Here is a 16,448-nt window from a genome sequence, read left to right as displayed (position 1 = left end):
AGACATTTTGGGCAGTAATGAAGAGGAAGGGGAAGAAAAGTGGAAAACAGCTCGGGACGCGACTCAGATGACCAAAATGAGGAACAAATGTGCAAAGGAAGTTGACTCCGAAGGTGTGCAACTTTTGATGAGAGGAATAAAGAAGAAAGTGCGAATTGTCACTAGAAACAAGAAGAAATGATTTGTATCAATATTTTTTCCTTAAAGTACAGTGAATTACCCTTGTATTAACCTTATTTGAACGTCAATCCGTTACCGAGATACAGATGATTAAATTTTTATTATTCCGGATTCTAAATCGACATAGTATTATGCCTAAACTGCTCGGAACGGAACCTGGATCAAGCATCCGTAACGTTGGTAATCACTTCCATTTTCTGTTCCCCCTCTTTCTTCGTGGTTCGTCAACACTATTTGGTGACTCTGATTAGCGTAGGGCGCATCCTCCAACCCACTACGGGGTTCTCCATCGCTTCCCTCAGGCGACTTTTGGGTTCGTGCAGTGAACTTAACCACCTTTGCACGATTCTCCAGAAAATTCTACGATTTGTAAACCGTCTAAGACGAATTAAGTACTGTCCATTTAATTCCACCAGTTAATTTTCGTTATCTTTGCAGATACGTATTTCGACCACAACTGTGTGGTCGTCTTCAGTGTCTTGTACTTGACAAGACACTGAACGACTCACAGTTGTGGTCGAAATACGTATCTGCAAAGATAACGAAATTAATGGTGGAATTAAATGGACAGTACTTAATTCGTCTTAACTAACATTCCACTAAAAAAGCTTAATATATTTTTCTACGATTTGTGTCAAATACCGAACCGAGATATTGAATTTATTCGCGTTATGGAAAAAAAATCCCATTGTGATTCGGGGATGTATTTCCAATGAAGAAGAAGAAGATGCTTTTAGTTAAAAGGTACAATTTAACAATATTATGAAACAAAATTAGAAGCGAAAGTATAGATTTTATTTTTTCCTTAGGATACTGCAGGCATGAATAATTTCCATGTAGAAGTGGATTTACTGTAGCGAGCAAAGGGCAATTTTGGTGACGATATAGAACGATTTAGAGAATGGAATGGTTTCACATTACAAATCTAAACGAATATGCATTCATGAGTTAGTTGTTTTCAATGTATTTTTATTGGTATAGTAGCTTACGAATTAATGATGGTTTATTTTACGGTCTTGGATCACAATGAAAGTAGAATCGGCATCTGTGAATTACCTGCCTTGTATGAGGAAGAAGTTCACTGGTTATTCTCTGTATAATGACGAGGGAAAAATCAAACTGCATCTACCTCTAGATTATAAAGTTTCTGTTTGTATTTTAAAAGTATAACACTTAAAGGCTTTTGTCTGCTTTTGGAAAGAACGGCTGTTACGCTTTGTTTAACTTATTAGAACTTTAAGTTGATGGGAAAGCTCGATATTCACTTGTCGATTTCGTATTTAGAGTTTCTTCCTTTTTAAAGAAATGTGAGCATATCTGTTTTTGGGATTGCACTTTTCGTCTTGTTGACGCACCTTGTGCGACAACCAAGTGATGTAAGAATCACCGTTACAATTTTTGTCAACAATTTTCATTTAACTTTCCCAATATTATTTAACTACACTACATTAAAATATAGAAAAGAAGTCAAAGATATGAGAGTAGATCAGATCTCCTGGATTCAAATGTATTTACATCAGTTTCACTAGTAAAATTTGCGTAGCCTAAAACTATCTAAGAATATCTAGTTTGAGTTATAAGAATAGGTCAGCCAATTTTTTTGACGGAAAGCAAACTCGTAATATTAATCCAAATATTTATATATTTTTCTCATATCAATTAAGGAACATAGGAAATATTTACAGCTACTTAAACCGTTGCCATCAAAAGTGGTACATGAACAATTGTGTAAATTTTACAGGACACGCTATTATCAAAACGCTCAAAACGACCAAATACCTATATGAAACGACAATCGCACCAACTTTAATGGAATGACTTTGTTAGTTTAGAATTAGAATTAAATTAAATTTAACTTATTTAGGCGGAAACACATTTTATTATCTTCTTCTGTCTCCGCCCCCTCAAAGTTGGGGAAGAGATCAACTTTTTTACCGAAAAATAAAATAAAATTTTGAACTTACATAAAAAAAATCTTCACGAAAACTGATCAGTTTTTCGATTTCATATTTTTTTCCATTTATTTTTTATTTCCCGCTCTCTTCATTATCAAAAGACCAATGGGACAAAAGAAAAAATCAATATTTTCTCGGCTTTATAGCATCTCGATTTTGGATTAAAATACACGAATTTGGAAAGATACAAATTAGTTCTTTACGTTGGTATTTTTTGCTTTGCAAAAGTGCTACATGTTCAGTTTATTGATTCTTATGAACAATTTGTAAAAAAAAAATGAAACAGGATTGAATAGATATAACCAAACATCCATTTTGAACATTAATATTTTTTCATTAATTAAGGTATTTAATACATTTTTCAAACATATAGGGTGTCTACTGTTTGGTACAAAAACTTGTTTCATTACCTTTACACACATACATTTTCAACATCTTTCAGTTGCCACATGGTCACTTTTTTTCCTTGTTCCACTTTTGCTGGCAACTATTCAATGGTGGAATCCCACACAATCAGAACAGGTGATCTTTCAAACTTATTTAATTACACGCACAAACATCTGGAAGAAAAACTGGGCGAGACAACTGATCCCACCCTCCAATATCTCCTATCTACTCTTGTTTTTACAAAACAGTGCATAACTGGTTGAATTATTTTCTCGTCTCGTAGGGGAATTTCAATATGCTTGAAACCAATCTCGATCAATTCTTCTGACATTCGCCGATTTTACCTAGTATATCAATCTTCTTAAGTACCCCCTGTATGTTCAAATTTACTGCTACTCCTTGATGCATTTTTGCTGGTTTTGGAAACTACTGAACTGTTATTTAGATTGAGAATTATCTGTCGTTTAATTTAAAATAGCACCCAGAATAATGTGGTTATTCCCTTTTCACTCATTTTCCCTTTTGCATTCGAAAAAAAAAAATCTTTTTTTTTGCATTCTCTGCATCAGTTGGGTTTGGAAATATAGAATTGTCTCTTATTCATTTTTATAATTCCTTCTTTTCAAATCCTAAACTAATGATCGCGTAAGTTTCACCAAATTTGTAGTCCCATATTTGGTTAGATTTAACTGAAGCGCCGGCGGATTCTTCTTAGACTGTGTATGCCACGTTAGAATCTGCAATTAGAAATTGATTATAACTCATGGCGTGATAAACTTCAACGATAAAATACGAACCTCCGTGCAATTGGATGCTAGTAGATCGATATCTTTCAAATCCAGCGGATCTAAGCTTCGCAGAAAGCCATCCTCTTCGTATCCTGCCTTAAAAGGCATTTCTGCCTTGGGCCGGGACAGCAGAAATTTTACACTCACCGCAAAGCCAGCCATGTCGATCGGATACTTGCGCCCTCCGATCCAGCCATCGTAGAAACCGGTGATCGACCCATTGACCACTATCGGACTGCTGACGCCATACTTCGAGATGAGACCTACGGGCCACATCCCAACTTTGCGGATGTATCGCATCTGGAAAATTGTATTATGTTTGAATTTACTTAATACTTGCTACGTCGAAGATCGTAGATCTAACCTGTTCGAAGATTTCCAAGTTGTAGGTGTTATCATCGTCGGCGAAGTAGAGAACACCTTCAGATGCGTTGGCACGAATCCACTGCAGGCCGCGATTCCGGTTCGACACACCACGTGGCTTAACCTTCAGTTTGCGATATTTGGCTGGCATTGGAGCTAAAATATTGCGTAGTAGAAGCTGTTATTAAAGTATGAAACTGTTGTTGAGAAATTAAACTAAGGAATTCAATATGATTTCTGTTTGGCAAGCGAATGACGATTTCATCAAGATTAGGAAGGATGAGTTTCTACAGGAGGGGTGGATGCAAGGTGTCGTGCGTTGCATCTACAAACAAAGGTTCGAAATTGATTGTAGCAACAAGCGTGCGGCCATACTGCTGAACCACGCCCACGGGATACTCTTTTAAATTCTATGTTGTCGATTAGCACCAATTGACAAAGAGTTCGTGGGGCAGTACTAGGCGGGGTTCATGGGCGAACGCTTTTCCACGGACCAGGCACACTGGGATGTGTACATTTGTATTTATTGATCGAGTTGAATAAGCCGAAGCGAAAACTATATAAAAGTTCATTAAACATCGTACAATGTTCTGTGAAATTTATCTGTAACATACCAACTGCCCTTTTTGCTCTTATGAGCTCAATCCAGCAATCAGAACCAATTTCCAGATCGAATGAGTGACGGATGTTTATTTTCTTATATAGTTTGGCTGAAATCCCAATACAAACTTCGAATCAAATACGCCAACTTATGCAAGAAGCGATGGAGCTGACATTTTCAGAGATTGATTTTCTCACTCAAAAATCACTCAAATCCTGGGGTGCCTCGTGAAATTCGACAACTTTTTGTTTCCTGGGCCAGCCTAGTGCCCACACATCATCTATTCATCGTCTTGAAAGTCGTTGATTGCGATTAGATGTCCCCCGTAATGCTGGGTAGACACCTTTGCGTGGTGTGTTACGATGAAAGATCTTCCATGGTCACATTGTCAGTTACAGGCAAATCCTGACCCAACGAATACTTTTCCCAATATCCAGTACTACATCAACACTTTTTTCCCCTCCCAAGTTACAGTGAAGATGGGCGTAGGCAGGAGTAGTAATGATCATGCTTTGGTAATTTTTGCCCTAGATTGAAATCAAGGATCACACCCACCTTGATTTCTGATAGCAATCTAGATAGGGGTTTCAAAAGAAAAGCTTCTTCGTCGACATTGATATCATGGCACTAAACTAGGAAGGAGACAAATATCAAACAATGAGTATATCCTATTAGTCCGCTAGAGGGCTCTTCGCAATTGGCAAATGAGTTGGTCATACAATGAGCTTGGACGGTTGCTGTCGAGAGCAACTTTTGTAGGTGTGGAGCCAATAACGATGACATCAATCACGTAGTTTGTTTTTGCTCGGAAAATGACGCATCCAGAGAGCAACTATTAGATACCCTTGTGGCCTAAGGTATACAAATACAACCCTTCAGTGAAGTAGGAGGTATTTTGGGAGATCGCGATGTGGATTATATGTAGGCCATCTATGTCTCTTTACTCTTCGGATATCAAAGTGTGATGCCCGTGTTTTATGGTCTACAGCACGAGTATTATGGTCTAAAGCAGCGTTTCTCAACTTGGGGCACATGTACCCCGTCGCTGTTCCCATGTTCCCAGGAGGTACCTGGGACAAAAATGCGTTATGGTGGAAGTATTACAGCTTGATTCAAAACTTATTGATAAAGTTATGATTATTTTAATTCTGAAACACTATATTATGCATAATGTGCATGACGATTGATAAAGCAAAGACTTCTGAATCCTGTCCACTCCAACCACCACACGAAGGGATGGCTCGGAAGAGGTTCGGAATCCTCCTTTCAAGAGGCTCGGAAGTTTCCTTTCAAGAGGCTCGGAAATTTCCTTTCAAGAGGCTCGGAAGCCTCCTTTCAAGAGGCTCGGAAGCCTCCTTTCAAGAGGCTCGGAAGCCTCCTTTCAAGAGGCTCGGAAGCCTCCTTTCAAGAGGCTCGAGAGCCTCCTTTCAAGAGGCTCGGAAGCGTCCTTTCAAGAGGCTGGGAAGCCTCCTTTTAAGAGGCTCAAGCCTCCTTTCAAGAAAGCTCAGGCCTCCTTTCAAGAGGCTCAGAAGCCTCCTTTCAAGAGCTCAAAGCCTCCTTTCAAGAGGCTCAGAAGCCTCCTTTCAAGAGGCTCGGAAGCCTCCCTTTCAAGAGGCTCAGAAGCCTCCTTTCAAGAGGCTCAGAAGCCTCCTTTCAAAGAGGCTCAAGCCTCCTTTCAAGAGGCTCGGATCCCTCCATTCACGTGGCGCGGAAGCGTCTTTTCCTGGGGCTGGACGCATCCTTTCAAGAGGCTCGGAAGCCTCCTTTCAAGAGGCTCGGAAGCCTCCTTTCAAGAGGCTCGTAAGCCTCCTTTCAAGAGGCTCGGAAGCCTCCTTTCAAGAGGCTCGGAAGCCTCCTTCCAGAAACCTCCCTATTAGCGGCTTGGAATTCTTTCAAATGGCTGAAGTGTCCTTTAAAGATGTTTAGAAGCCTTTTTTTCAAGAGGCTCGAAAGCCTCCAAAATTCCTTAAAGTTGTGTAGGAGCCCGAGTAGCACACTTGTTGCCAGTCAGTTGCCGCAACTCATTTTAGGAAACATTTAAGTTGCTGCAACCAAATCTGTTTAAAATGTGCTACTTGGGAAGCTTGATGTATAAACTTAATATGAACTGGAAAGTTTCAGGTCCACTTTTCATATATCTTATTATGAGAGGGTACCTCAAGGAGTGCAAAAGATGGAAGAAGTACCTCTAACGGAAAAGGTTGAGAACCGCTGATCTAAAGGGTGAGGAAACACTATTTATGTTTGTTATAACTTTTTTTGCATATTCAATAACAACATATTTATGAACAACTGTATTCAACCACAGATTATAATACTGACATCGATATCTCTGAATAGCCACTTTTGGATAATACACACGCCTTTTAACGCTTAGGAAAGTCATGATTCACGGACAATGCTCGCTCCTTGCTCCCTAAATATAGTACAATATATAATATTGGTAAGACAAGTTTTTTTTTAATGTTATCACGATGTGTGTACAGGCTGAGACTTTATAAATGGGCCAGAATTGAATTGGATCAAGAGATTATGAAGGTGTTTTGGTTTTTGGTCTGCGACAGGTCGTTGTAAAATTCCAATTTGCTCCATGTGGTGGTACTAATCTTGTAGAAACATCTATTCGCTTTTACCAAAACATGTGCTTGCCCAAAGAGCTACACTGTCTTTTGAAAGCTTTTTGCAGACTATGTAGACTGATTGGTTGACTTTGGAGCCTTGTTTGATGAAGTGAGAGAAATAAGCATTGATATTTTTCCTCACTCTGTAGTTCTTACTGCAAAGCTATTAATGAATCAATCACGCCAAAATTTATTTTTGTCCCACCATTACTAAAATTCTGTCACCGCCATTCATCATTGGAAAATTAAAATTTAAGAACTAGTCTTAACAATGCTATGTGTAGTGCCATATCTGTGGAGAAAGAAGGGAGCATTGTCGATGATTTTCCCAAAAGTAAACAGCGTTTGTATAAGCTAAATGAATTTGATTGAGGACATCGATATGAGTATTACTATGTGTGGTAATATATTCCATTTATCCATACATATATTGTTATTCAATATGCAAAAAAAAACTAAAAAGATAAACACGAATAATTTTCTCCCACCCTGTATGTCTCTTCTCTACCAAGTGGTAATGATAAGATAATAAAATAATAAAATATCACATTTGAGAATTGCGGCTCCGCAAAGTGTTACACTTGACTGAGCCTTCCAAATAAATGAACTGGTTAAAAAAGGTTACCCTACATGATAAGAAAATATTCAAGAGACAATGTTAGCCACCCACTACGAGTTGTGGTGGGTGACGAAATCGTGTGGCAGACTGGTGACCGTCAAAAATGATACCAGCAGAGATATTCGACCCGGGACACATTGTAACAGGAGTTATAAGTGTGAGAATCAATTTGACTATCGACAAAACGCTTATTAGACTGGTACTCCAGGACACGACCTGGACATTGTTTGTGGAGGACTAACACACAGTTGGAGTTTTGGAAAGAGAAGTGCTGCGTACTATCATTGGTGGGATGCGTATGGAAGACGGTACATGGAGACAAAGGAACCTCGAGTTCATCATCTGCCCAAAAAGCTCAAAATCCAATATTTAAATAGGTAAGTAAAGCTCATTGTCTACTAAATGGGCGGCAAAAGCAACAGAAATTTTCCATACAAAATTAGGAAATTTCCAATAAAGAAATCAGGGTATGAGCAATAAATATATATTAAATTTTCTAAAGTGAAATTTCCATAAATAATTGCTACAAAAAAATAGCATTTTTAAAAGCACAAATTGCAATAATGCACTATAAAAGAAGATTTTTCCATATAAAAATCACAATGTTCCACGGTAACAAAAATACAAAATTTCCATAAATAAATGAATACTAGCAATAAACAATTACATTTTTTTCACAATATATATTTATCTACTGATGAAAATTTTCCATGAACTTCCTTTGTGGAAAATTTCCCAATTCTTTAGAGGAAGTTTTTATTTTATTTCTATTAAATTCACTATTCCAATACTCACCCGTTAGATGGACGAATGGCACATTGATTTGCTTCAGCAGTCTCGTTACGGTTTCGGTTCGATTGTCCGCGTCCTCGACGATCAACCAGAACAGGTTCGGCACGTGCTTGAGGGTGTAGCCGAGACGGGTGATTTCCGCCAGCTGCTCCGGGCGGCGATATGTCGGCGTGATAATGTACAGTGGGGGCAGCACCGCCTTGTTTTCTACGGGAAATTGGGAAGGAATCTGCAACCAAACAAAACGGATGGAAATGGAGATTATGGCCAGTTCGGTATGTAATACGATATTTATGAGGGTCATAATGATTGTCAATCATGGCCATCACGATGATGACGCACATAATCTCTTATTCCGCCGATGAACAATTTTCAGTTAATCATGTTGATTATGATCAATATTGGGTTGGACAATTGGAAGCCATTGAAGCGAAAAATCGTTAATGAAGAGATAATGAGAAAAAGGGTTCGTAAAACGACGATATGATTGGTTTACTCACCAACCAGCTAACGAGCTATAAAGGGTGATACGAATAAATAAGCGTATTGCGGTGGAGACGTTTTCCACTTCTCTACGGTTGGAAGACTAAATTGTCATTCAAGTGAAAACTCAAATGTTTTACTAGTGGGGACCGTGCTTCCCTTAAATTATATGCCCCTATTAGAACGAATCAACACATACGCGTTCTTCCATTTTTTTCCTATATAATTTCCCTAGCTACGCCAATTGTGGAAAGCTTCGTTTGTGGTTCAATTATATCGTTCATTTTCATTATCCTAGCTACTGCAACCCCCAGTGGGATAGACTCGATTTGGGCTTTTTTGTTTAGTCGATATCCACCATTCATCTACGTGGAGATGATGCTCTTTCTACTATCGGATGAAAATCCTATCACCCATCAGCGGTAAGGCAAACTGCATTGAGGGCAAGATGTGGGGGGATAGGACTAATTCCTATACCTTCCCAAAAACCGCAGACATCGAGCACGCTCAGGCCATTAGCAGAACTTTGTGAAACTGTGCGGTTTTTTCGGTACAGGAAGATCCGAATCGGTAGCAACACAGAATCATACAAAGCCATCCAAATCCCGTTTCCTGTGTAATTCCCGAGAGAAGGATAAATTTCAGCGTTCTAGAGGCGCACTGAATGGGCTGGTAGAGCAGCTGATAAGTAGTTACCCTAGCAGCACACATGTTCCAGATGGGTTACTGCAACTCATATGTGACCAGATTTAGTCACAATCAAGTTGCTGCAACCATTTTTACCTGACTTGTGTAGCTCGGGTATAGAGCTCCAAATTTCGAATTGTAAACAAAATGCTAGAAACTATAGTTTACCCTTTTCCGACACCGAAATCGGTAGACGGTTGCTTGGCGATACATTGCATGACTAATGTGAAAAGTAGGTACCTAGTTATAGAAACTGGCTGCCGATTTCAAAAGCAAACTCCAACGAGGCGGGCAACCCCCGTCTAGGGTTTACGTCTATCTGGCATTATTTATGTTGCATCGTCATAGAGAGCATGACCATGGCCATGTAGGTAGCCAAACCGTAGATAAGCTTTTCCACATGGTAGACGCTAGTGCGCAAATGGACGCGAACGGAAAGGTTAAACTATTGCATCGGGTGGCGGTGTGCTGTGGGGGTGGGTGAAAAATCTGAACGTTCACCGGGCGTAACCTTGTCTCTCGAATAGCAATGTGCATATCCGGAAAATTAACAAGTTTGGGACAGATGTGATGCCTACTGTTTTGTGAAAATTTGCTATGGTAGTCACTGAAATGGGTTTTCTAAAATGTAACGAGATGAGTGAAGCGAGAAGCCTGTTTCAATCAAGTCACTGGTTTGAAAATGGACATGCACAAAAGTGCATTCAACAAAGATTTTGTCTTTAAAAATATAGTATACAACTGTGTATTAGGTTGTAAAACCGTGACAAAATTTGAAAAGCGGAGCGTCTCGCAGAAACATGAGGTGGTTGGTAACGTTAGATAAGTTCCTTTATATTTCATTTTTGCCTTTCTCGTACTACTAAGTTGTACCAAAAGGCTATCATTTTACTCCGAAAACGAACTTTTTAGAGAAGCCTCTGAGACCCACAGTGTTATATACCAATCGACTCAGCTCGAAAAACTGAGCACATGTCTGTCTGTCCGTGTGTATGTGTGTGTATGTGTCTATAAAAAAAAGCTATAAAAACATTAGACAACTTTTCGTATGGTAATCCTTAACCGATTTCCTCGCAACAAGTTTTATTCGACAGGGGACAAAGCCTTGTTGATCATTATTGAATCACAAATTGATAACGATCGGCAATTGCGTTTAAAAGTTATTAAGAAAATGGTACATCGGACCATATAAACCCCATATAAGGTTGGTGTCCTAGCTAAATGCGAGAAAGGCAACACCAACGCCAGGTGGATAAATATGGGTTTTTTTTCTTCTAGGATTGATGTTTTTTTAATTGAATTTTGCCAAATTTTAAATTGGATACGAAACTCGTAAAAAACATTTTCGACAAACATGATATTTGTTCTGCATTTTCGAAATGAAATATGTATTCTAAGGAAAATGTATTAAAAGAAAGGTGTACTAGGGTTAAGGGAGGTATTTCCATCTGCGTCGTCCTTGTTTTGACACTTTTTTGCCAAACTCATCTGTACCAAAACGAAGGCTCAGAAACGATCTGTTATAGTGGAGTTCTAGCAAATAAACGAAAGCAACTCCTTGGTTTTAACCATTACGACGGAAATACCTGCTGCGTCCCTATTCTCGAAGTACTACCTCAAGCACACGCATATCAGGAATGACAACATAATGGTACAGAGATGAACCTCTGATCTGATTGGATTTGGATTGGATTTGGATTTGGATTTGGACTGAATTTGGATTGGATTTGGATTGGATTTGGATTGGATTTGGATTGGATTTGGATTGGATTTGGATTGGATTTGGATTGGTTCGGTTGGTTTGGTTTGGTTTGGATTGGTTTGGATTGGTTTGGATTGGATTTGGATTGGTTGGATTGGTTTGGATTGGTTGGATTGGTTTGGTTTGGTTTGGTTGGTTTGGATTGGTTTGGATTGGTTTGGTTGGTTTGGATTGGTTTGGATTGGTTTGGATTGGTTTGGTTGGTTTGGATTGGTTTGGTTGGTTTGGTTGGTTTGGTTGGTTTGGTTGGTTTGGTTTGGTTTGGACTGGTTTGGTTGGTTTGGATTGGTTTGGTTGGTTTGGTTGGTTTGGTTGGTTTGGTTGGTTTGGTTGGTTCGGTTGGTTTGGTTTGGTTTGGGTTGGTTTGGATTGGTTTGGATTGGTTTGGATTGGTTTGGATTGGTTTGGATTGGTTTGGATTGGTTTGGTTTGGTTTGGATTGGTTTGGTTGGTTTGGATTGGTTTGGATTGGTTTGGATTGGTTTGGATTGGTTTGGGTTGGTTTGGTTGGTTTGGTTGGTTTGGTTGGTTTGGATTGGTTTGGATTGGTTTGGGATTGGTTTGGATTGGTTTGGATTGGTTTGGATTGGTTTGGATTGGTTTGGATTGGTTTGGATTGGTTTGGATTGGTTGGATTGGTTTGGTTGGTTTGGATTGGTTGGATTGGTTTGGATTGGTTTGGATTGGTTTGGATTGGTTGGATTGGTTTGGTTGGTTTGGATTGGTTTGGTTGGTTTGGATTGGTTTGGATTGGTTTGGATTGGTTTGGATTGGTTTGGTTGGTTTGGATTGGTTTGGTTGGATTGGTTTGGTTGGTTTGGATTGGTTTGGTTGGTTTGGATTGGTTGGATTGGTTTGGTTGGTTTGGATTGGTTTGGATTGGTTTGGATTGGTTTGGTTGGTTTGGTTGGTTTGGATTGGTTTGGATTGGTTTGGTTGGTTTGGATTGGTTTGGTTGGTTTGGATTGGTTTGGTTGGTTTGGTTGGTTTGGATTGGTTTGGATTGGTTGGATTGGTTTGGTTGGTTTGGTTGGTTGGATTGGTTGGTTTGGTTGGTTTGGATTGGTTTGGTTTGGTTGGTTTGGATTGGTTTGGATTGGTTTGGTTGGTTTGGATTGGTTTGGATTGGTTTGGTTGGTTTGGATTGGTTTGGATTGGTTTGGATTGGTTTGGATTGGTTTGGATTGGTTTGGATTGGTTTGGATTGGTTTGGATTGGTTTGGTTGGTTTGGATTGGTTTGGTTTGGTTTGGTTGGTTTGGATTGGTTTGGATTGGTTTGGATTGGTTTGGTTGGTTTGGATTGGTTTGGATTGGTTTGGATTGGTTTGGATTGGTTTGGATTGGTTTGGTTGGTTTGGATTGGTTTGGATTGGTTTGGTTGGTTGGATTGGTTTGGATTGGTTTGGATTGGTTTGGATTGGTTTGGATTGGTTTGGTTGGTTTGGATTGGTTTGGATTGGTTGGATTGGTTTGGTTGGTTTGGGTTGGTTTGGTTTGGTTTGGATTGGTTTGGATTGGTTTGGTTGGTTTGGATTGGTTTGGATTGGTTGGTTTGGTTTGGTTGGTTGGTTGGTTTGGTTGGTTTGGATTGGTTTGGATTGGTTTGGATTGGTTTGGTTTGGTTTGGTTGGTTTGGATTGGTTTGGATTGGTTTGGATTGGTTTGGATTGGTTTGGATTGGTTTGGTTGGTTTGGATTGGTTTGGATTGGTTTGGATTGGTTTGGATTGGTTTGGTTGGTTTGGATTGGTTTGGTTGGTTTGGTTGGTTTGGTTTGGTTTGGTTTGGATTGGTTTGGATTGGTTTGGATTGGTTTGGATTGGTTTGGATTGGTTTGGATTGGTTTGGATTGGTTTGGATTGGTTTGGTTTGGTTTGGGATTGGTTTGGATTGGTTTGGTTGGTTTGGTTTGGTTGGTTTGGATTGGTTGGATTGGTTTGGATTGGTTTGGATTGGTTGGTTTGGTTGGATTTGGATTGGTTGGTTGGATTGGTTTGGATTGGTTGGTTGGTTTGGTTGGTTTGGTTGGTTTGGATTGGTTTGGATTGGTTTGGATTGGTTTGGTTGGTTTGGATTGGTTTGGTTGGTTTGGTTGGTTTGGATTGGTTTGGATTGGTTGGTTTGGTTTGGATTGGTTTGGATTGGTTTGGTTGGTTTGGATTGGTTTGGATTGGTTTGGATTGGTTTGGATTGGTTGGTTTGGATTGGTTTGGATTGGTTTGGTTTGGTTTGGATTGGTTTGGATTGGTTTGGTTGGTTTGGATTGGTTTGGATTGGTTTGGTTGGTTTGGATTGGTTTGGATTGGTTTGGTTGGTTTGGTTGGTTTGGATTGGTTTGGATTGGTTTGGTTGGTTTGGATTGGTTTGGTTGGTTGGTTTGGATTGGTTTGGTTTGGATTGGTTTGGGATTGGTTTGGATTGGTTTGGATTGGTTTGGGATTGGTTTGGATTGGTTTGGATTGGTTTGGTTGGTTTGGATTGGTTTGGTTGGTTGGATTGGTTTGGATTGGTTTGGTTGGTTTGGTTGGTTTGGATTGGTTTGGTTGGTTTGGTTGGTTTTGGTTGGATTGGTTTGGATTGGTTTGGTTTGGTTTGGTTTGGTTGGATTGGTTTGGATTGGTTTGGATTGGTTTGGTTGGTTTGGATTGGTTTGGATTGGTTTGGATTGGTTTGGATTGGTTTGGTTGGTTTGGATTGGTTTGGATTGGTTTGGATTGGTTTGGTTGGTTTGGTTGGTTTGGATTGGTTTGGTTTGGTTTGGATTGGTTTGGATTGGTTGGATTGGTTTGGATTGGTTTGGATTGGTTTGGATTGGTTTGGATTGGTTTGGATTGGTTTGGATTGGTTTGGATTGGATTTGGATTGGTTTGGATTGGTTTGGATTGGTTTGGATTGGTTTGGATTGGTTGGATTTGGTTGGTTGGTTTGGATTGGTTTGGATTGGTTTGGATTGGTTTGGATTGGTTTGGATTGGTTTGGATTGGTTTGGTTGGTTTGGATTGGTTTGGTTGGTTTGGTTGGTTTGGTTGGTTTGGATTGGTTTGGATTGGTTTGGTTGGTTTGGATTGGTTTGGATTGGTTTGGATTTGGTTTGGTTGGTTTGGATTGGTTTGGATTGGTTTGGATTGGTTTGGTTGGTTTGGATTGGTTTGGTTGGTTTGGTTGGTTTGGTTGGTTTGGATTGGTTTGGTTGGTTTGGATTGGTTTGGATTGGTTTGGATTGGTTTGGATTGGTTTGGATTGGTTTGGTTGGTTTGGTTGGTTGGATTGGTTTGGATTGGTTTGGATTGGTTTGGATTGGATTGGTTTGGATTGGTTGGATTGGTTTGGACTGGTTTGGACTGGATTTGGACTGGTTTGGTTGGTTTGGATTGGTTTGGATTGGTTTGGATTGGTTTGGTTGGTTTGGATTGGTTTGGTTGGTTTGGTTGGTTTGGTTTGGATTGGATTGGTTTGGATTGGTTTGGATTGGTTTGGTTGGTTTGGATTGGTTTGGATTGGTTTGGTTGGTTTGGTTGGTTTGGTTGGTTTGGATTGGTTTGGATTGGTTGGTTTGGATTGGTTTGGTTTGGTTTGGTTTGGTTGGTTTGGATTGGTTTGGATTGGTTTGGATTGGTTGGTTGGTTTGGTTTGGATTGGTTTGGATTGGTTTGGATTGGTTTGGATTGGTTTGGATTGGTTTGGATTGGTTTGGTTGGTTGGTTTGGATTGGTTTGGATTGGTTTGGATTGGTTTGGATTGGTTTGGATGGGGTTTGGTTGGTTTGGATTGGTTTGGATTGGTTTGGATTGGTTTGGTTGGTTTGGTTGGTTTGGATTGGTTTGGATTGGTTTGGATTGGTTTGGTTGGTTTGGATTGGTTGGGATTGGTTTGGATTGGTTGGTTGGTTGGATTGGTTGGATTGGTTTGGTTGGTTTGGTTGGTTTGGATTGGTTTGGATTGGTTTGGATTGGTTTGGATTGGTTTGGTTGGTTTGGATTGGTTTGGTTGGATTGGTTTGGATTTGGTTGGTTTGGTTGGTTTGGTTGGTTTGGTTGGTTTGGTTGGTTTGGATTGGTTTGGATTGGTTTGGTTGGTTTGGGTTGGTTTGTTGATTTGGTTGGATTGGTTTGGTTGGTTTGGTTTGGTTGGTTTGGATTGGTTTGGTTGGTTTGGTTTGGATTGGTTTGGTTTGGATTGGTTTGGTTGGTTTGGATTGGTTTGGATTGGTTTGGATTGGTTTGGTTGGTTTGGATTGGTTTGGTTGGTTTGGTTGGTTTGGATTGGTTTGGATTGGTTTGGATTGGTTTGGATTGGTTTGGTTGGTTTGGATTGGTTTGGATTGGTTTGGATTGGTTTGGTTTGGTTTGGATTGGTTTGGTTGGTTTGGATTGGTTTGGATTGGTTTGGTTTGGTTTGGTTGGTTTGGATTGGTTTGGATTGGTTTGGATTGGTTTGGTTGGTTTGGATTGGTTTGGATTTGGATTGGTTTGGATTGGTTTGGATTGGTTTGGATTGGTTTGGATTGGTTTGGTTGGTTTGGATTGGTTTGGTTGGTTTGGTTGGTTTGGATTGGTTTGGTTGGTTTGGATTGGTTTGGATTGGTTTGGTTGGTTTGGATTGGTTGGATTGGTTTGGGTTGGTTGGTTGGTTTGGATTGGTTTGGATTGGTTTGGTTGGTTTGGATTGGTTTGGTTGGTTTGGATTGGTTTGGATTGGTTTGGATTGGTTTGGTTGGTTTGGATTGGTTTGGATTGGTTTGGATTGGTTTGGATTGGTTTGGTTGGTTTGGATTGGTTTGGATTGGTTTGGATTGGTTTGGATTGGTTTGGATTGGTTTGGTTGGTTTGGATTGGTTTGGATTGGTTTGGTTGGTTTGGATTGGTTGGATTGGTTTGGTTGGTTTGGATTGGTTTGGATTGGTTTGGATTGGTTTGGTTGGATTTGGTTGGTTTGGATTGGTTTGGTTGGTTTGGATTGAATTGGGATTAGATTTGGATTGGTTTGGATTGGTTTGGTTGGTTTGGTTGGTTTGGTTTAGTTGGTTGGCTGGTTTGGATTGGTTTGGTTGGTTTGGATTGGTTGGTTTGGATTGGTTTGGTTGGATTGGTTTGGTTGGTTTGGATTGGTTTGGTTGGATTGGTTTGGTTTGGTTTGGTTTGGTTTGGATTGGTTTGGATTGGATGTGGATTGGTTTGGTTGGTTTGGATTGGTTTGGATTGGTTTGGTTG

The 16,448-nt window shown here is 39.8% G+C and overlaps 1 protein-coding gene across 2 annotated transcripts in view; it reads right to left on the bottom strand.

The window, feature by feature from the left end:
• Window positions 1-1,128: 1,128 nt before the first annotated feature.
• LOC134225687 (galactosylgalactosylxylosylprotein 3-beta-glucuronosyltransferase P) overlaps window positions 1,129-16,448 on the bottom strand; it is a 179,530-nt gene continuing 164,210 nt past the window's right edge. For both annotated transcript variants that reach the window (XM_062705960.1, XM_062705959.1), the window contains 4 exons: window positions 8,310-8,535; window positions 3,675-3,829; window positions 3,320-3,610; window positions 1,129-3,259 (listed from right to left, as the gene is read on the bottom strand). In XM_062705960.1, the coding sequence (XP_062561944.1) occupies window positions 3,152-3,259; window positions 3,320-3,610; window positions 3,675-3,829; window positions 8,310-8,535 (780 nt within the window). In that variant the 3' untranslated portion in view covers window positions 1,129-3,151. The remainder of the gene's footprint in view (window positions 3,260-3,319; window positions 3,611-3,674; window positions 3,830-8,309; window positions 8,536-16,448) is intronic.

Source organism: Armigeres subalbatus, chromosome 3 (assembly GCF_024139115.2).
Source record: "Armigeres subalbatus isolate Guangzhou_Male chromosome 3, GZ_Asu_2, whole genome shotgun sequence".
In the NCBI taxonomy this organism is placed as follows: Eukaryota; Metazoa; Arthropoda; class Insecta; order Diptera; family Culicidae; genus Armigeres; species Armigeres subalbatus.
This window is presented reverse-complemented; position numbering and strand designations above follow the sequence as displayed.